The sequence below is a fragment of the Penicillium chrysogenum genome, assembly GCF_028827035.1.
Source record: "Penicillium chrysogenum strain IBT 35668 chromosome Unknown utg000004l_segment0_segment0, whole genome shotgun sequence".
Taxonomy (NCBI): domain Eukaryota; kingdom Fungi; phylum Ascomycota; class Eurotiomycetes; order Eurotiales; family Aspergillaceae; genus Penicillium; species Penicillium chrysogenum.
Window position 1 is genome coordinate 2804384 of NW_026622752.1, and position 19381 is coordinate 2823764.

A 19381-nucleotide genomic window follows, 5' to 3' on the forward strand; every position below is an offset into this window, starting at 1 on the left:
TAGGGATGCCACCTAGGACCTATATAATGCCCGGGTAGCTAATAGGTCTAAAAACTATCGTCTCTAGCCACGTTTTATATCTACGTTAGCCGTGGATATAGTTAGGGCTCCTATAACTAAGTAAGAGATCCATAAATGGTAAGAAAGTAACGTAAGACAAGGATAGTCGAAAAGTAGAAGACGGCCCCCCGCTAGTATCTAGCGTGAGCGCTTAGCTAGTTTTATAGAGAACGCCGAGCCCGAAGATATCTCTAAATAGTAACCCGAACCTAGATAGACGAGTCTCGTCGCGCTTACTACTAGGACCGCTAGCGCTATTAATGCCCGTCGGCCGCCGTCCCTACTAGTCTTAGAGACTATCCTAGCCGATTCTAGGATACTAACTGATTCGAATATCGACCCGGCGCTCTTTAATAGTGACTTATTAGAATAAACTAGCGTGCCGGCCGTAGATATTAACCTGCTATAGACTACGCTTTTTCCTATAGATAAGCCTAGCGAGTCGACGACGGCTGTCGAGCCTAGCTAGGTTAGCTATAACGATTCTAATATAGTCGACGAAGAGACCGACCGACTTTTGCTTAGTAGTGATAGCGGAACGCCCGCCTATAGTGTAGAAAGTTTTGTTAAGCACTACTCGCGAATTAACGTCGTCCGATACGATCACACTAAGAGGGTAGGCGGTATAGTAAACGGACTAGAGGATGATATAAGAGACTTAATAAGAGGTAATTCTCGGGATAAGCTAACGTATTATAAGTACCGATACGGGAAGACACTAAACTATTCGTATTAGACTATTTTAAAGGCGTATATTATCGTCTACGAACGAGCGTGTAGTAAAGATCTCGCTAAGCTTAGATATAGGTAGGAGGATATATCCTCGCACGTTAAATACACGCACGAAGGCTATAGTAGGACTTTTCTCTATAGGGGTTTAATATTAGCTTATATAAGAAGCGCCTACGACTAGGCGCCGCGGCTATATAAGTATAGATACGACTTATTAACTATCTTTATATCCTAGTATAGTTACTAGACACACCTCGATCGCTAGTATAGTGACCGCTAGCCGACTCTATATCTATATCTAGGATACGAAAGCGGTACGAGCTTCCGTTATTAGTCTACGCTATACCGTTATCTTTCCGTCTACCACTAAATTACCGACCTAATAGTGTAAGTTCGGTACCTCCTACCACTTTAGCTAAGACTAGTATAGGTTAGGGGGTAGACCTATATAGTGGACGGCTATAAGACTAAGTTCTAGTTAAGGGGCTATATACTTATATATCTTATATCGACGCGTTATAAGATATATACGGAGGACGCTAAAGCTAAAATCGATAAATAGGCGTAGTTTAAATAGATAGTAAGGGAGTCGCGGGTAGTACCTTATAAGCGTAGTATACACACTAGGGATAAGAATAGATAGGAGGAGATAGTGGGCTAGCTACCGAAGAAGCGCTAGCTATTGATAGATAAGGATAGAGGAAGTGACTACGATATAGACTTATATCTTTAAGCTTATTATATAATCATACTATATAAATATCGAGAGATCTTTAACGAAGATAGGACGGTATAGGATCGACCGACGAGTAGGCACTAAGTTATACTAAACATATTAGACTATAGAGCTTATTAGCGTATAGCGCTAGAATTGTTATTAAGCTTATAAAAAGTATAAGTGCATTTACTATTATCCCTAAAAGGTTCTTACTAAGCTTCCTATTAATATTACTTATAAGAAAGTATTATTAGACCCGGTATATCGCGAGACTAGGCAGATATTTATACTAGGTGAATTTCCTTAGAGACTTTATCAGATAAATTTATAAGGTTCACTAAGTTCCTTAGGTAGTCGCATTCTTCCTATTAAGTCACGCTACCTATTATATACACTCTCCTATACCACTACTATTAGATCGCGCTAAATATCGGCGCTATACTGTTTAGTACTAGTAATATTATTACGTTCTAGTGTATCCAGACTTATATGGTTAATACCTATATGCGGTTTATAGCTAGTGCGCTTACTACTAGGGCATTTTTACGCTCGATAGCTAGGTTTAGGTTTCCACTTTTTACACCATATATATATAGCGCTTTAGAATATGGATAGGGGAATAGTCTGCTGGCATTCGTGGCTATCGTCATTGGAGTGCCGGCGCCAGTGTTTTTGTGGAAGTTTGGGGAGACGTTGAGAAAAAAGAGTACCTTTGCAGCTGGCTAGGTTATTGGCGAATTAGTTTTAAGATTATATGGTATGCTTAGATAGGATTTGTTAATTTATTAAATTCCTTTATTCCTTTCAATGTTATCATGAAACTAAGAAGTTATGGCGAGTACGGTATGTAATTCTTTTCGCATGTGTCCGGGGATTGTCACGAATGCCTCGGCTCTCCGGCTTCAGTTTCAGGCCGTATTGTATGTATACGTTGTATCCATGTGTTCTATGGAATTTATGAGAAACACATGCAAATCTTTCTTGTCTTGGTTTGAGACACGGCATTCCTCTCCTAGACTTCCTCCAATCGACGTGCGATCTGCAGGGGCTTCCAATGTACTTCATAATTATGGATTACAACGCAGACAGACACGAACATCTGATCTAAATGGTATGTCTTGCTGAATTTGGTCAAATATGCAGAAAATAGCAATGTATGAAATGTATGAATTATGTAAACGATATGGTCAAGCCTTATTTACATCCCCACCGAGGAGATACATACTACTGCACTGATCTGATCGTAGGTCGACGGACTCGAGCAAGAGGGCAGCATTACTGGAGATGCATCATGCATTGACATACAAGGTCGAGATGAGAGCAAAATTTATAGGGGCAAAAAGTGTGTATTTAGATAAAATGTAACATAGAGAAAAGAAAAAGAGATCGCAAAGCAGACTATCTACATACTAGTCTGCCCGCTCTCCCGTAAGACGGGGGTATAGAGTATCTATGGTCACATAATAATGAGATCCGACACAAATGATTAATCCAATTAGCTCCGCGAATGTCACTCAGCCGACATCAACCAAGGGCAATCGATGGTCGGAACATTTACTCGTCGTGCTTGGCCTCACTGCCGCTGCTCATGGCGGCCTCGGCCTTCTCGGCTTCGGTGTTGACCTGGAGGTCGGGGGTATCGAGACCCAGCTCATTCTGCATCTGAGTAATTTCAGCGATGGAGAGCTTAGGCATCTGCTGTGCGACTTGGTAAGGCCACTTGCCCTCAACGTGGGCCTTAGCGAAGATAATGTCAACCTCCTCGAGATCACGACCGGCGGTCTCACAGTAAAAGAACCAGGCGAAGGGGATGGCAATAAAGTTGACAAGCGCGAAGAAGAGGTAGATACCCCAATCGGACTGGTTGGAGAACACAGGAGTGAACATGACGACGGCGAAGTTGGTGATCCAGTTCATACAGGTGGAAGCGGAGGCGGCCTTAGTACGGGTGCGGAGGGGGTTGATCTCCGGGGGGTAAATCCAGGGCAGAGGCAGCGTAGTAAAGGCGAAGAAGCAGATGAATAGGAAGATACCGACGATAGCACCCTTAGCGTTCTGCGCGTTCGATTCGATGAGACAACCCATAGTGATGATGAAACTAAGACCCTGGCCGAGGAAACCAATCAAGAATAGGTTACGGCGACCGACCCTCTCGATCATGAAGAAAGACGGGATAGTGGCGAGAGCATAGACGGTGGCGAACACACCTCCTAGAACCAGGGGAAGCTTGCCCGTCATATGCAAGTTCTGCTCGAACAGTAGGGTCGAGTAGTAAATAGCAGCGTTGCAACCAGTGAATTGCTGGAAGAACTGACCAGAGCAACCAATCATCATACGCTGGAAGTTCTGAGTCTTACCACCAGTGAAGAGGATACCCCAGCTGCTACCGGCCTCAATACTTTGCATAGCCTTAAGGTCAGCCTTCATAAGGTTGAAATCGGCAAGCACATCATCCGCATCGACAGCACTATCGTTGAGCTGGGCCAGGACTTGAAGGGCCTCCTGGTCATGGCCCTGCATAACGAACCAACGAGGCGACTCGGGAAGCATAAGAGCACCGGCAGTGACGAGGATGGCAAACACAATCTGGAAAGCGACGGGGAAACGCCACTGAACCGAGTTGTCGACATAGGAGAGACCGAAATCAAGCCAGTAGGCGATGAAGGTACCGACGGCGATGATAGCACCCTCGAAGCAGACGAGGAAACCACGATTGTGAGCGCGCGAACACTCAGACTGCCAAACGGGGATAGTAGCGGTGTCCATGCCGTTTCCAAGACCGGAAATGACACGTCCAACAACGAACTGCCCCAGTCCCCAGTGAGGGCCAAAGGCAGCAGTAGAGATAACAGTACCGAGAATCATGAGGAGACCGCCGGTCACCAGGAGAGGAGTACGACCAATACGTTGACCGTACATCATAGTGAAGATAGCACCAAAGAAACAACCAAGTTCGTAACAGGCAGTGACCGCACCACGCAGAACGGCGACGTGCTCGGAGTCACCATGGAGAGGGGGAATTCCTTAGTGAACTGGTTGCCAGAAATGATACCGGACATCAAACCCTGGTCGTAACCGAAAAGTGAGAATCCGACAACGGATGTAAAGGTGATGGCGACATGGAGCTTCTTGCCCCGCAAGCCGGAGGTCGTGGTCCACATGATGAACGTCCTCTATTAGATGAAGAGAGAAAAAGACCAAAGCGACATGAGGGGAAAAAGAAAGAAAGCTCAGACACTGGGGAATATTCAGCTTATATGCATTCAGTCCCCATGTCCATTGGGTTAATGCCAAGTCGCGAAAAGCTTAGAGTGACATCGGCGGCGCTACCACATTGGATAGGCAAGTCTTGCGACCCGCCGTGGAGACCAAGGAGGACCACGGAGGACCAAGTAGGGCTAAGTACCTGGGGCCATGGGCCATGCAAGTGGAGTTGCGGGGATGCGACAAGAAAGTCTTGCGGTTTGCAAAGTGCTCCGAGCGGCTTGTGTTTACCGTTTTTGGTCTTGGTACGATATGAAACCGCGCTAATCCAAACAATGCTGTATGGAGTCGCGTGTATTCACCTTCCTCGTGGTTTTCTTTTTCCTGTCCTTATGACTCCAGTATGTGGATCAAATTGATTCCTGGAGATGCCTGCCAGTGTCGGCCCCAGGGTTGGCCCCAGGGAGGTTGCGGGAGCTGACAGCTGGGAAAGGAATCTTATCCGACCCTCCGCAGGGCTGCAAATACCCATGGGGAAGAGGAAATTGGGGGAAGGTGGGTCAGGGGAAGAACTGAAAGACCATTCGTCTGCTACGGAGTACGGAGTACACGCTTACTAGTAGTTGGTTTTCTTTTCTTCTTTTTTTTTTATTCCTTTTTCTATTATTATTATTCCTTTTTCTTTTCTCTGACGCCGATTGGTGTGGAATATTACATACCCAGAAAGATCTCGTGAAAGTTGCCTTTTTCCTTCATGCCCGATGCCTCGGCCAGTTACGATGGCTCAGCCGTACAAAGTACATTAAATTTCCCGGGGGTTCTGTGTGGGATGTCGGCTTGAGCAATGATCATATAGCTCACAAGGCATACTCCGTTCTTACAAGAGGTCTGTCGAATAAGGACTAACGGTTCGCGTACTCAGGTCCAAACCGTAAGCTCCTGATATGTTCCACTTGAGGGTTTCCCATATCAAAGACATTTTGCGAATATGCCCGGGGCGATGAAGCCTTCCCGAAGAAGATGGGGAATTAGGAATTATTCGGATACCGAAACATGTGTTTTTAGGAACCTTGGAAGTCAAAAAAAGTTCCAGAAAGAGTAAAAGTTCAGGTGGATCGATTTACTAAGAACACTACCCCGTTAGGAAATGATCATCTTTCAAAGAGAGGTTGAAATGCGGGTATTTTTGCTTACCCCTACTTGGCTCATCCACCAAGCCTTCCAAGACGATTCCAAGAAAGTATCGTCGGCGAAGCCTTTGCGAAGCCTTCGCGGAGACCTTGGCTGTACCCATATTTTGATCCATACATATATACGCATACTGGTCCACCAAGGCATACTCGAGACATACTCGAGACATACACATAAAACAAAAGGGAAAAATAATATTTGGCCCCACACAGAATCTCGGGTAGACACTGAAAAGGCAATTTCTTGGGATGCGGGCGTTGTCGGACTATTCATCTCCGATTTGATATTTGACCAGTAACATCCCTGCTCGCAGAAAAATGAAAAGGGAAACTAGATTGGTAGACATGCTTGTCACCATTTTATATTAAATCTTCCTCTTGGACCAATAACGTAATTCCCCGAGTTGTCCACGGGTTGTGCATATAGCGTCGGCCTAACAATTCTCTATACCTTCCCAAATCAGAACATGCGCTCTGTCCATGATGCCATGTTGGTCGCTTGACTCCCGTTGGGTCGCTTAAGATGGTCCATGACTCACCAAGACAACTGGAAGCCGATATGTTGTGTACTTCGGACAGGGCTTGCAGATCACGGCGAAGCCGTTCAAAAAAAACCCTCAAAACGCCATGATAAGATCTCAAAACGCCTCCCGTGACGCTTCCAGGATCTTGGCGTCCCCTCGAGTTCCTCGTTGGACCCTTGAAAAACAGGGCGCCATGTGACATGGCTGAACTCCCCGCAGATATCTTTCCCATCTGCGAGACCTCGAAAGTCATTTGGAAATCAATCCCACTACCCCTGATTGGTTTGTGCAACACCGATCTACGTTGAGGTCTAGCAGATGTGAAGCCAGATCTATGACTAAAGAGTTCGAGCTATAGCACCAACGTTTGTAATTGTGGTGGAAGAGAAATCGTTGGAATGTAGAGATTCAATAGGGCCAGCGTTGAATTTCGGACAAGGCGGGGAATATTTCCAACCTTGGAAGTTTCAGCCCTGAAGTGTACCAAATCTCGGATAAGCACACTATTACACTGGGTATTTCACCTCAGAAATAATCGACGCACTTGAACGGCATCTAGCCAAAGGATTTGCAACCAAAAGGATATCAGAAAGGGGGAAGGGTGAAATGGAGCTCATGGAGAAGGTCGCTTCTACATTGGCGACTTGTCTACATATCTCAAATCCTTATCATCCAAAAATCCGAACATTATTGGTGGAGCAATATATAGTTCGATTGTGGATATATATACATATTTCGCGAGAGATAAACTGGGGATGTCCCCATACCCAGCAGTATAGCCTGTGTGGATCGTAGGTTGGAAGCCATGGAGGAACTCACAATCATCTGGTTGCGAAATCGGACAAGCCTCTTTAATGTGGCAGGACAAATAGCATTCAATCAACTTTTTATACACAAGGACAACTGCTTATGTCCACATCTAACATGGTAGTGGCAGTGCATCATATATGCATGTGTGGATCACTGGTTTACCCAGTGATACCAGACTCCGTCTTACCGTTGTTCTGTAAATTATTAGCACCGAATCATGAAAGGGAAGAACATGAAAGGATACATACCAGAGTGCGGTGGTACTTGATGCCGACGTTGTTTCCACTGGTCACGTCATACGGTACAGGGCTGGCATAGTCGTAGGTGGGTTGAAGCCCGTGGTAGGTATTCTTCACGACCTCAGCAATGCCATGGCCAGCAGAGCATTTGCCCTTGGTGGCAGGAACGGCCCACTTAGAGGAATAGTTGTCGGTAGACATAGGTCCAGGGTAAGTCTCGTTGAGGTAGACATTGCTGGTATCAACTTCCCAGTTGACATAGCCGGTCTTGTCAGCGACCATCTTCAGCAGGTTGGCGCCACAATCCCAGCGACCAAGCGAGGGTAAACCCCAGTTAGCAGACAGGGAAGCGACAATTGAGTAGTGGGTGTAGAAAGTGTCGTCAGTGGTCCCCTTCAGGTGCTCTGGGATAGCACCTCCAACAAGGAAGCTGAAGACCCGGTTGGGGTAGGAGTAGGTGTCTCCCTCGTCAAAGGTGAGTAGCACTAGGCTGTCCTTGGTGAAGTACTCGTTCTTCAGTAGAGGAGACAGGAAGCGATCGACCCAGTTACCGGCCACAGTGATGTTCGTGTCGTGGGCGTCATTGGTCATGTTCGGTGTGATGAACATGTGTTGGGGAAGGCTGTGGTGCTTCAGATCGTCGTAGAAAGTGGTGAAATTCTTGATTTGGCGCGGGCGCACGGCGTCGTCGGTAACCGAGTTAAACAAAACCAGCGGGTTGTGCTTGCGCACGTACTGGTTCGGACCGCTGAGGGGATACCGTTTGCCTTGGTAGCCAGCATAGGGCATGTCTTCTTGGTATTCACCCCAAGAGATGTGCTTAGTATCAAAGAGATCGGCAATAGTTGAGACATTCGAAGGGATTTGTAGGAAGTCGTCATTATCCATGCCGAATGTGTCACCCCCGGCGGAAGCACAGTAGTTGGGCTGCGAGGGGTGAGAGATGGCAAAGTAGTTGGTCAGGAGGATACCCTCCTTGGCCAGCTTGGACAGGTTCTCGTCTAAAGCAGCGGGTTCAAAGTCCTACAAAGGGGTGAGCGCGTGGTCATTGTTATATATTCAACGGGAAACCTACTGTGTTCTCGAGCCAGATGTTCACGAAACGATCAAAGGCCAAACCCTTTACGTTTGACACAGGAGAGTAAGGCAGGGCCGTAGCACGTGCTGCATCAATCTCAGCCTGAGTTGGGGTCTCTTCAGTGGTAGTTGTACCCGTGGCGAGGGCGAGGGCCCCGACGAACGCGAGAAGGGTTTGTTTGGTGAGCATGTTTGGAATCGCGGTATTAGCTGCAGTAAAGGTAACAAACGAGCAGATGGGTCGGGTGGCACGCGATCTTATACTTCAGCTAGCCTTCCAAGGTTCCAAGGTTCTGGGCATATGACATTCGCCTCGGAAGAATACCGTGTCACACGGCACCTGCTAACCGATACCACGTTGTGATCGATGCAAGGCTGACTGGCTGCATTCATAAGCCTTCCCGCCTAGGTAGTCAATGCTTGGACTGAAGTGACCCTCAGGACCTGAACTGAATTAGATTTAACACGATTTAATTGGGGAATAGCACTTGGTGGACCGGGTACCTGCCCGCGGGGTGGACCTTGGGTTTGCACGTTGTTGCTGTCCGTGCCCTAACTGGCTGATCCACTGGAGCTCAGGCCAACCTTGGAAGCACCTGGGCACAGCACTTGACTGACTGACCATACACTCGCCTGCTTTTACAAATGTGATCAAAGATATCCGGAGTTTAATTCATATATTATTAAGATTCCAGTGCCCAGACCTCGGGACATATGCTTACCATCTCTTGGCTTTTTCCTAACCTTGGAAACCTTAAGCCTTGAATCTCCACTCTGTGTTCTCAGTTAGAAGAACTATATACCTCTGCGTCCATGCTCCAGATGATTGATATATCTAATAGATAGCCCAGTTTCCAGTTCCGAACCTGTATGATTATCCTACTTGAAAAGTTCTGAAGGTCCTAAATATCGGTGAATCATCTTCCCATCCCTAACGCACCGTACTTATAGATCCGGCAATCTCAGCTCACCGGCAACGCTTTTCCTCCTCATCGAGCTGACCAGAAAGCTAATCTACTATTACACTATGGGTTCAGTGACTCAAACACCCGTTGAGCCCTTCTTTTACTTCTCGTTTCTCGGGTGGAGTGCTCAGATGTCGTGCAATTTCTGACCGAGAACACGGAGGGGAGCATTGTGGAGTCAAGGCTCTTCCCTATCGGTGATGAGAATATGATGAAAGATTGTAATACACTGTTATTGGTGCAATTTCAACCAAGCGGATATGATGGTGGATCGACGCTAATAATTGTGCGTTTAGCTGCGGTATTGGTGGATGCGGAGGCAGCTGCCGTGTCGATTGGTTCGGAGTGAGCCAGTGAATTATTACTGAATGTGCCTAGCTAGTCCTGGGCTGGGCTCGTTACAGGTCGAATGAGAAACGTCCCTGGACGATGAGGTGACGCGACAAAGAAGCAAAGTAGGCTTTCTCTCCTTTGTTGTTAACTGCCAACTTAATCGGTCCTAAGCTGTATGAGCATCTATACCAAGCCCACATGGTTAATGGATAAACTCGAAGACGCACTGTATAAGTAGAGTCGGGCAAAGATAGCGTGCCAAGTCACCTTGTAAAGAGGCAGGACATTGAGGATGCGCAACCTAAAGAATTATTGGGCATCTGAGATATGCACTTCAAATGGTGCTGTTCACAGTATCAGTAGAAAAACCATTGCGTGAGAGACCAATGTGCATGAGCGGACTGGGTAGCGAAAGTGTCAGTTTTTATCGGTTCATTTCCAAGACTTGGGCCGGTCGCTTGAAGCGGCTACTCTGCAGACGCTACGGGCTGTGGGCTACAATGACCATCTACTAACAGAATAATAGGTGAGTATGTTGACCTATCTAAGCTGGATCACGGAGTGCATGGAATAGGCAGAAGACGCGGATAAACCGTAGTAATGAAAACGAAAGCGGTGCATTCACGCCAAAACCCCGCGATCCGGAATGCGATAGCCGCGAGATGAACATGATGAACATGTCGGAGATATCTATCCCATTCGGCAAGGACCTTAAACATATTCCTGCACCTACCTTTGCCTTCGGGTAGTACTGAGTCTCGCGGGCGCGCTGCATACGCGTTAGGATAACGTGCAAGCGAAATTGAACCGGAGATAATCTGCAAACCTCATAGGCCATTATAGACTGAAATAAATGCCCTTTAACCCTTTACGTGTTAAATCAATATACCGTAGACGGGGGACATCATGGTTTTTGGGGATTGACGATCCGTTGTCGGGGTCGGGTCGGGCCTTCCCTTTCGGATCTGAACAGGAGCAGGTCGTGTAACGTACAGTAACCAGCGAATTTGAGAATATGCTCAGGGCGTCGACACGCAATCTCGAATGGGCATTTCAAGGATCTATATATACATATATGGTAGGTAGGTGTCGATGCCCGCGCGGTCCACGGGTCATACCACATTAGGTAATAAGGATCGGGGCTATATGGGCCCAAACTTCAGCCCGAGCTAGTTCAACCCGAAAGTGTTCAGTCAGTTAACATCTTACAGATATTGTGTGCCCAACACACTTCAATCCTCATACTAGATCAGATACATCTATTCACTTCACAATATGATCTCGCTCCTAGATCTACCAGTCGAGATCGTGCTGCTTATAATCGACTCCCTCCTTTCCCAGTTCGCCGCAACGGAACCAGGCAATGTTGACGCTTCTACCGCAACCCAAAAAGACTTGAACGCACTTTTACAAACAAACACATGGCTTTATGACCAGTTAGAAACCCGCTTGTACAAGTTCAATGCACAACATTGTGGCCAAACGTCATTGGCATTCGTCGCCTTCCACGGCTATGACGCTGTTGTCCAGAAGTCTCTGGCAGTAGACTCATCAAATATAAGACGAGATTTGCGATTTCCAACACACCGCTGTCAAATATTCCATTCTCCACTTTGCTGGGCAGTTCAAGGGGGTAACATCTCTATGGTCAACACACTACTTCAATCTGGCGCTGATCTTCATGGAGAATGTGTCCACCATTGTTGTGATGCGCAGCTTCTTGGCCAAGCTGCGAAGAACGGCCATTTGGATATGATGAAAGACCTCGTAGGAAGAGGTCTCCGTCCAAAGATCATGTGGGAGACCACTTTCGTAAATCCCATGAATGAGTCAGCGCACAAAGCCACCCTCCGCCTGGCTGCGGAGGGTGGGCATATTGCGTGTGTTGATTACACTCTCGCTACAGGGGAGTATGGGAATCTCACTTGCAAACAATACATGCACAAAATAGCGCTGATCGTGCCTGCCATAGCGGCAAACGGTCATATAGAGTGTGCCCTGTATTTGCTGAGTCGCAGCGGTATCCTTGAGAGAACTGGTTTCTGCAATTGTGCAGGCAAGCCTGCCAGGTCCCTCGTGTCCGACCTTCCCAAACTGGCCACGGTACTGGAAGATCCATATAACTTGGAGAAGTATGGGCCTATGCTTCTTTACCTAGCAGTTGCTACCGGTTGTCCTCCCTTATTTGAAGAGATGGTTCGACTGGGTGTTCATATTGATACAAGATTCTGCGGGGGTAACACGGCGCTCAGTATTGCCATAATAGAAGCAAGAGCACACGACGAAGTAAAGAAATTGTTGGCGCTAGGGGCCGGAGTCAACGTGGGGAACTCGCAGGACCAAACACCACTCTATGTTGCAACTATGTTTCGGCTCAAGGGAATGATGAAGATACTCCTGGATCAAGGTGCAGATATTGAAGCACGTGGAACCAGATCCGGGATGGTCCAAACGCCGCTTTGCGTCGCTGTTGCCGATTTTGGGGTTCCCGTGCCAGACCAAGTCTATCCAAGACGCGCAGCCCCCTCCCCCAGTAACGAGATTGTGACATTATTGTTGAAGAATGGTGCAAACCCTAACTATGCCGATCCAAAGTATGGGATCACTCCTCTCTGGCTTGCTGTTCGGGGACACAGCACGCTTCAGTCGTCTGGAAGGGATGATATCGTGCGGTTGCTACTTCGGAGCGGTGCAGACCCGAACCTAGCACTGCGAAACCAGTCGATTTTATTCTGGGCTATATCGCACTGCCACTACGATACGATCAAGATGCTTCTTGACTGCGGTGCCAATCCTAATGACTATGGGGCCAATTTCGATGGCTCAAAAACCCACCACTGGGGGAATCCGCTCTCGCCTCTGGCAAAGGCTATGAAGCTGAAAAAATATGGGATAGCTGAGCTTTTGCTTGATCATGGTGCAGACGCTCTCGTCTCGCATTGGAAGAAGGAAATCTCACTATTTCATGCGACCAGATCTATGAATTGTTCTTTCATTGGGAAGATGATCGCTGCAGGCCTGGATGTGAATGTGTCTGTGAGGGGCTATAAACCTCTGCATATGGCTATCTGGCAACGTAACGTTGAAGCGGCCGAATTACTGCTTCGTGGTGGAGCAGATCCGAATCTCACGGTTGGGGGGCCTTCATGCATTTCATCAAAGTCAATGTTATGGTGGGCTTTCTCAGACCACCCAAGGGGTACAATGGTGGAGTTACTATGTGCATACGGTGCTAAGGAACTATATGATACTAATGTTTACACCGATGGACGCACCCCACGGTTTGTTCCTCCAGTCTCAGGATACCTATGATATGACGAGCATGGACTGTTCAGGTAGTTGCCTACGCGGATCATAATAGTCCATAAATAGCTCTTCCACTGTCCACCAGCCAATTGTGCAGTGATTCTCAAAGAAGTCAAACCAAAGACATGTACCGTATCAAGTTCTAACAGTACCTAGGTATATACGAGGCGAATACCCGAGACGAAATTAACATAAAACAATACCAATCCTTTGTTCGTTATTCTTGACTCAATGACTATTACATTGCTATCTTGACAGGTAAAAGAAACAAGAGAAGGAAAAATTAATGACACCATCGATTAGGAGAAAGCGGCACGCAGCTCGTCCTCTACCGACATTGGGCCAGATTTGAGCCAAGAAACACCCCCTGGTGACATGCGGAGGGTAAGGTGAAGAAAGAATATGAAATGAAGTAGGATGAGAGTCACCAGAGTAGAACGTGCACGCCGGGGGTAATATTTTTACACAGAAAGACCGCTAACACCGTTGTTGCCCAGGATTTACTCAGGTTTCTTGCCGACCATGAGGTACATGGGAGTGAAGAGGTTCTTCTTAGCACCTTCGACCAGACAGTCACCAGCCAAGGCCAAGCTGTCGGCGGTCTTCTGTGAACCCTTGGGGAAAAGACCGATGGTCTCACCGGCACCAACGAAGCGGTGGGCAAGGCCACGGCCCCACCAAGTCATGCGAGCGATGGTGAAGAAGTCCCAGGGCGAACTCATGTGCTTGAAGGAGCCCGCCAGCGGGTAGTACCAGGGAATGGCGTCGGGGCGGGCAGCGAGATCCTCATGATGCTTCAGCTCAAAGCCAGCGTTCTTCATGGCGTCGAGACCCTCAGAGATACGGACCATGTTGGAGATACCGTCACCCTGCTCGATACCGAGACGGATGCGACGGTGCTCAGGATCATCGTTGTTGTAATCGTCGGTCATGAGCCACTCATACACAGCGAATGTACCACCGGGCTTCAGGACACGGAAGATCTCGCTGTAAACACCGACAAGCTCGGGTGCGTGGACTGTAGCCTCAATGGCGTACACGACGTCAAAGCTGTTGTCGGGGAAGCTCATCTGCATGAAGTCACCCTTGACGAAGGCCATCTTGTCTGAAAGACCTTGCTTGTGCGCGTAGTGAGTAGCGCGATCGATCTGGTAGTCGTTGTTGTTCAGACCGGTGACGTGAGCACCGGTGAACTTGACCATCTCGCGGGCAGGACCACCGACACCACAGCCAACATCCAAAACCTTCATGTCCTCCTTGATACCAGCCTGAAGGGCGAGGTAGTGTTCATGGCGGGCAATGGCCTGGTGGAAAGGCTCACCGTAGGCGAAGCGGCAGAAGTGGAACGAAGAACCCCATCCGTACTCGTAGAAGTCAGTTGCCAGGTTGTAGTAGCTGCAAGAGAATCATCAGTATGAGGGGCGTCGATCAATGGGGTTTGTTTCTGAACGTACTGTCGGGTCAAGGTAGCATATTCAGCCTTGCGGGCCTACGACGCAGGAACTGTTAGTGATACAGCTTAATTAATTTGGATGCGCATTGCCATACCTCACGCATCTCGGGTGTCTCATCAGCAGCAGTTTGGTTGTCCCAGTGCTTGAAGTACTCATCGACAGCAGCCTTCTGAGCGGCGGCGTCCTTTCCACGCAAGGCAGCGAGACCACCTTGGGCTTGAGCAGACTTGCCGTGCAAAACCTTGTTGAAGGCGGCATCGCGCGCCTTGTCCTCACGTTCCAATGCAGAAGGAGCCATGGTGAAGAAACGAGTCGCAAAGATTAAAAGGGGTAGATTGTAAAAGGAGGCAAAAAAGAGTCAATTTCCAAGACTTTCCAAGAGAAAAAGACAAGGTAAACCAAGATTGGAAATACCACAAGAGAAGCGAAGCAAGAGAAGACAATTGAAGGGAATGGATAGCGACTTGGAGAAGTAGGAGAAAGGGGAAATAAATAAGAGAGTCGAATCCCAAGCAACTTTTTGACAATCCAAAAGTGGAGAGCCAATCAGGGGGTTCCTCCGAACAACTAGACCGAGCTTTAGTGTCCTCTGGGGGGGGCCCTTGGGGAGTGGCCACACTCTTTTTTCCTCGCGGGACACCACCTTCCGGCCTGTGGCTGAGTCGGACGCTGGACCTCCCGGTGGGAGAAAAGTGATCTGAGGCATCGATGCACGTGACTCACTAGCCACACTGCCACACGCCACCTCTATCGATCTTTGATAATCCAATCTTGGGAGCTCTCACCTCTCGGATCAACCAACCCCATAACATCCGACATGCCTCCCCAAATTAAGCATGATTTGAACCGATCCGGTTGGGAGTCGACAGACTTCCCTTCCGTCTGTGAGAACTGCCTTCCCGAAAATCCCTACGTGCAGATGATCAAGGAAGATCATGGCGCAGAATGCAAGATTGTAAGTTTTTTTTCTTTTGGCTCTCCCGAAGTCAATACATAACCACGTACTAACTACTTAGTGCACGCGCCCCTTCACTATCTTCCGTTGGAAGGCCGACCGGACCTCCCGCCAAAAGCGATCCATCATATGCCTCACATGTGCGCGCCTGAAGAACTGCTGTCAATGCTGCATGCTAGATTTGTCGTTCGGTCTTCCCCTTGCCGTCCGCGATGCTGCTCTCAAAATGGTCGCCCCAGGACCGGAAAGTTCCATTAATCGCGAGTATTACGCGCAGAACAACGAGAAGGCAATCGAAGAGGGACGTGGTGCCATTGAAGAATACGAAAAGACAGACGACAAAGCTCGCGAGCTTTTGCGACGCCTTGCAAACAGTGAACCATACTACCGGAAGCCCCGGCGAATTGAAACAAATGCCGAGGAAGACAAATCAGAGGAGAGTACGGCGACAGATCAACCACGAATGAACAGCCGCTATGGAAATGGGCCCGGACCGGTTCGCACTAGTGAAAGCCGTGTCGGGAACCGCCTACCAGGCCGTGGAGGACGAGGTGGTGGCCGTGGTGGCCGCCCGTTCCCCAGTACCACCCAGTTGCCGCCTTCGGCTGCAGATATTCTTCCCCCTGCGGATCCCAACGTCACTTCCTTGTTTATTACAGGCGTGGAAGATGATCTTCCTGAGCATGCACTGCGCACCTTTTTCACCGAATTCGGCCAGCTCCGGTCGCTTATTTGCTCGCACCGCTCTCACTGTGCTTTCATCAATTATGTCAACCGCGCGGACGCCGAAACCGCCGCGAAGCACTGCCAAGGCAAGGCCATCATTCAAGGTTGCCCCCTGCGTGTTCGTTGGGGGAAGCCGAAGCCACTGGATAATTTGGACCGTGAGGAGAGAATGCAAAATGCCCGCGAGGGCCGCCAGACTGTGGGGTCGGTTGGCAAAGGTAAGCAAGCAGATCGACGAGCCATTACCTCTGCAGGGGAGGCTACTGGCCAGGAGAAAGCCCAACCTCATGTCGTTGCACCGCCACCTGGATCGGGTGAGGTTCACTACGCCAGCATGAATGGCGATTAGACAAAACTTGCGTGGAGATACCATTGAATCAAATTGAGATTGCATGTAACTTAGGGTTGGGAGCGGGCGTTACCAAGGACTTGATTATTCTATGCAGATCTATGTACTTCAATCAAAATACCCCGAAGACGCCAATGAATGAAAGAGTCGGGTATATTATAATACATGTCCGGTCATCCCGTCGTAGCCTATTTTACTGTTCCATATGCCATCGGTTTGATTAGGCTCGCAGACTGGCTTCGACGTTCTTCAGTGTCGCTTTTGGACTTTGAATGGACTCGGAGAGTGCGCTCAGATTCAACTGAGCATCTTGCCAGGGAGAATCATGACGAGCAAGCCTTATGAATCTTCACATCCTGATTGCCGACCTTGATAGAGTCGTTATCACCGCGTTCGATCTGGTCGTGGATATTGAGTTCTGTAGAACAATCGCTCGTTAGTAAACAGGTTGTACAGGCACTATCAATACTAAGCCGTGCATTAATGAAAACATACCCCACTTAGCAGTTTCATCTCCCTGCTCCCTGGAGCCTTGGACGATGTTGTGGCGCAGGATATTTGCAACCTCGATCGCATGGTTAATTTGCATTCCAGTGTCCACAGCGGGGCGACGGTTCTTCTCAAAGTTCTGGCGTGCTTCCTGGCGCGCTGCGATGAGGACGGGGAGATCATCTATAGCGGACGTCAGTATGAGAGAAAAGATGCCTCAGTGGCTGTTTGCTTGTTAAACGAACTGTGGAAGACAACCCGGGTAGACCGGAGGAGTTGCCGATAGGCACTCTTAGCGGCAGCAGCAGTGGAGGTGGTCATGGTGAAAAGCAGAACGTCACAGATAAGTATAGACGTGAGTGTGTTTAGGAACAGGGCGAGAAGCACAGGTTGTTGTCACTGCGGATGACTGACACGGAGAAGGAGGTCGGATGAAGCTATGGGTGATACTGTAAATTTGATGTAGTAGTTCCAATCTTCTGAAAAAGAATGCAGATAGAGCAGACCAGAATAGTTGGATGTACAACTCAATAGAAGATGCAAGGCCTGGTGCCATCGCCAATCTCGAAACTCCAGAACATCTAACCCGTGATTGGCTGGAGGGGCGGATATTTGGGGCAGAAAAAAAGGTATGCAAAAATTTCCATCGCGGGACCCAACGCCCTCCACACACAACTTGGTACCATCACCAATACCGTTATACAATGGCTGCTGCTCAAGTTGTTGACATTTCCCTCCCTACCTTGCCTCAGGGCTGGGCTGGCGAGAAGGATTTCAAGATCGTCGGTGCTTTGTCCGGTGCCACCAAGCGCACCGTGGAGCCCGTTGGCCCGCACTTCCTGGCTCACGCTCGCCGAGTAAGTTCCAAAACTCACTCATTCTTCTGTTGCATCGAAATTAATGACCATTTAGTCTCGTCACAACCGTACTTTCTCTGAGGACGAGCGCCTCCAGGCCCAGAACAATGTCAAGAAGACTGAGACTGAGGAGGATGATGATATCTCTGAAGATGAGGACCCTATGATGCTTGCCCGTGAGGCCAAGGACTGGAAGGTCAGTAATATAACATTTATCCTGCTTGGCTACTTTCTAACTCCTCACAGGGCCAGGATCACTACGCCGTTTTGGGTTTGAAGAAGTACCGCTGGCGCGCAACCCCCGAGCAGATCAAGCGGGCTCACCGCAAGAAGGTCCTGCGTCACCACCCTGACAAGAAGGCTGCCCAGGGTAAGAGCGACGAGAACGACAGCTTCTTCAAGTGTATTCAGAAGGCTACCGATCTGCTTCTCGACCCCACTCGTCGTCGCCAGTTCGATTCCGTCGATGAGAACGCCGACGTTGAGCCCCCTACCAAGAAGCTCACTGGTAGCAAGTTCTACAAGGCCTGGAACCCCGTTTTCGTTGCCGAGGGTCGCTTCTCCAACAAGCAGCCTGTTCCCACACTCGGAGACGAGGACAGCACCCAGGAGCACGTCGAAACTTTCTACAACTTCTGGTACAACTTTGACAGCTGGAGGACTTTCGAGTACCTCGATGAGGATGTGCCCGATGATGGAGAGAGCCGTGACCAGAAGCGTCATGTCGAGAAGAAGAACGCCAACGCCCGTCGCAAGCGCAAGACTGAGGACACCGTCCGTCTGCGTGAGCTCGTCGACGAGTGTCTCGCTTCCGATGAGCGTATTAAGAAGTTCCGCCAGCAGGCCCGTGCCGGCAAGGACGCTAAGCGCCTCGCCAAGGAGGAGGAGATTCGCCGCCTCAAGGATGAGAAGGAGAAGGCCAAGGCCGCTGAGGAGCAGCGCAAGAAGGACGCTGAGGAGGCGGCCAAGGCTGACCGTGAGAAGGCCAAGAAGGCCAAGGAGGCCGCTAAGAACGCTTCCAAGAAGAACAAGCGTATCCTCAAGGGTTCCGTCAAGGATGTCAACTACTTCGCCGCCGGCGAGCCCAGCGCTGCTGATATTGACGGTGTCCTCACCGATGTTGACCTCATCATGGGCAAGATCGATGTTGATGAGCTTGCCGCTCTGGCCGAGAAGCTCACCATTGCCGGTACCGACAGTGCTGCGGTCAAGACGGCTTGGTCTGGCGAGGCTCAGCGCCTTGTTGATGCTGGCAAGCTGAAGGCCGGCGAGGCCAAGGTTTTCGTTTAAATATTCTTGTCTACTAGATAGATGGGGTAGCCTATATGCCTGGGCTTTCCTGATCATGACTATTCACGCCACATAGAGTAGAAAAATGGATGGTGCTCTTATC

At 48.9% G+C, this 19381-nt stretch overlaps 8 protein-coding genes across 8 annotated transcripts; 4 read left to right on the forward strand and 4 right to left on the reverse strand.

Annotated features, from left to right (window-relative positions):
- Positions 1-26: 26 nt before the first annotated feature.
- Positions 27-796, forward strand: N7489_007010 (uncharacterized protein; the record flags this gene model as incomplete). Its single annotated transcript, XM_056712760.1, has 4 exons — positions 27-34; positions 167-203; positions 278-416; positions 555-796. The coding sequence occupies 4 exons, from the start codon at positions 27-29 to the stop codon at positions 794-796; spliced, it is 426 nt and encodes a 141-aa protein (XP_056566475.1).
- Positions 797-3064: 2268 nt separating this feature from the next.
- N7489_007011 (sugar porter family MFS transporter) lies at positions 3065-4671 on the reverse strand (the record flags this gene model as incomplete). The annotated part of the gene is made up of 2 exons (XM_056712761.1): positions 3065-4533; positions 4563-4671. The coding sequence occupies 2 exons, from the start codon at positions 4669-4671 to the stop codon at positions 3065-3067; spliced, it is 1578 nt and encodes a 525-aa protein (XP_056566476.1).
- A 2725-nt stretch (positions 4672-7396) lies between these two features.
- Positions 7397-8744, reverse strand: N7489_007012 (putative acid phosphatase; the record flags this gene model as incomplete). Its single annotated transcript, XM_056712762.1, has 3 exons — positions 7397-7432; positions 7487-8500; positions 8553-8744. 3 exons carry the CDS (start codon positions 8742-8744, stop codon positions 7397-7399), a joined length of 1242 nt encoding a protein of 413 aa, XP_056566477.1.
- A 2383-nt stretch (positions 8745-11127) lies between these two features.
- Positions 11128-13164, forward strand: N7489_007013 (uncharacterized protein; the record flags this gene model as incomplete). The annotated part of the gene is made up of 1 exon (XM_056712763.1): positions 11128-13164. One exon carries the CDS (start codon positions 11128-11130, stop codon positions 13162-13164), a length of 2037 nt encoding a protein of 678 aa, XP_056566478.1.
- A 494-nt stretch (positions 13165-13658) lies between these two features.
- Positions 13659-14910, reverse strand: erg6 (sterol 24-C-methyltransferase; the record flags this gene model as incomplete). Its single annotated transcript, XM_056712764.1, has 3 exons — positions 13659-14553; positions 14613-14647; positions 14707-14910. The coding sequence occupies 3 exons, from the start codon at positions 14908-14910 to the stop codon at positions 13659-13661; spliced, it is 1134 nt and encodes a 377-aa protein (XP_056566479.1).
- A 519-nt stretch (positions 14911-15429) lies between these two features.
- slt11 (Pre-mRNA-splicing factor ECM2) lies at positions 15430-16642 on the forward strand (the record flags this gene model as incomplete). The annotated part of the gene is made up of 2 exons (XM_056712765.1): positions 15430-15567; positions 15629-16642. 2 exons carry the CDS (start codon positions 15430-15432, stop codon positions 16640-16642), a joined length of 1152 nt encoding a protein of 383 aa, XP_056566480.1.
- Positions 16643-16965: 323 nt separating this feature from the next.
- N7489_007016 (LYR motif-containing protein) lies at positions 16966-17452 on the reverse strand (the record flags this gene model as incomplete). Its single annotated transcript, XM_056712766.1, has 3 exons — positions 16966-17060; positions 17138-17314; positions 17377-17452. The coding sequence occupies 3 exons, from the start codon at positions 17450-17452 to the stop codon at positions 16966-16968; spliced, it is 348 nt and encodes a 115-aa protein (XP_056566481.1).
- A 383-nt stretch (positions 17453-17835) lies between these two features.
- N7489_007017 (putative ribosome associated DnaJ chaperone Zuotin) lies at positions 17836-19278 on the forward strand (the record flags this gene model as incomplete). The annotated part of the gene is made up of 3 exons (XM_056712767.1): positions 17836-17988; positions 18044-18184; positions 18235-19278. The coding sequence occupies 3 exons, from the start codon at positions 17836-17838 to the stop codon at positions 19276-19278; spliced, it is 1338 nt and encodes a 445-aa protein (XP_056566482.1).
- Between the last annotated feature and the right edge of the window lie 103 nt (positions 19279-19381).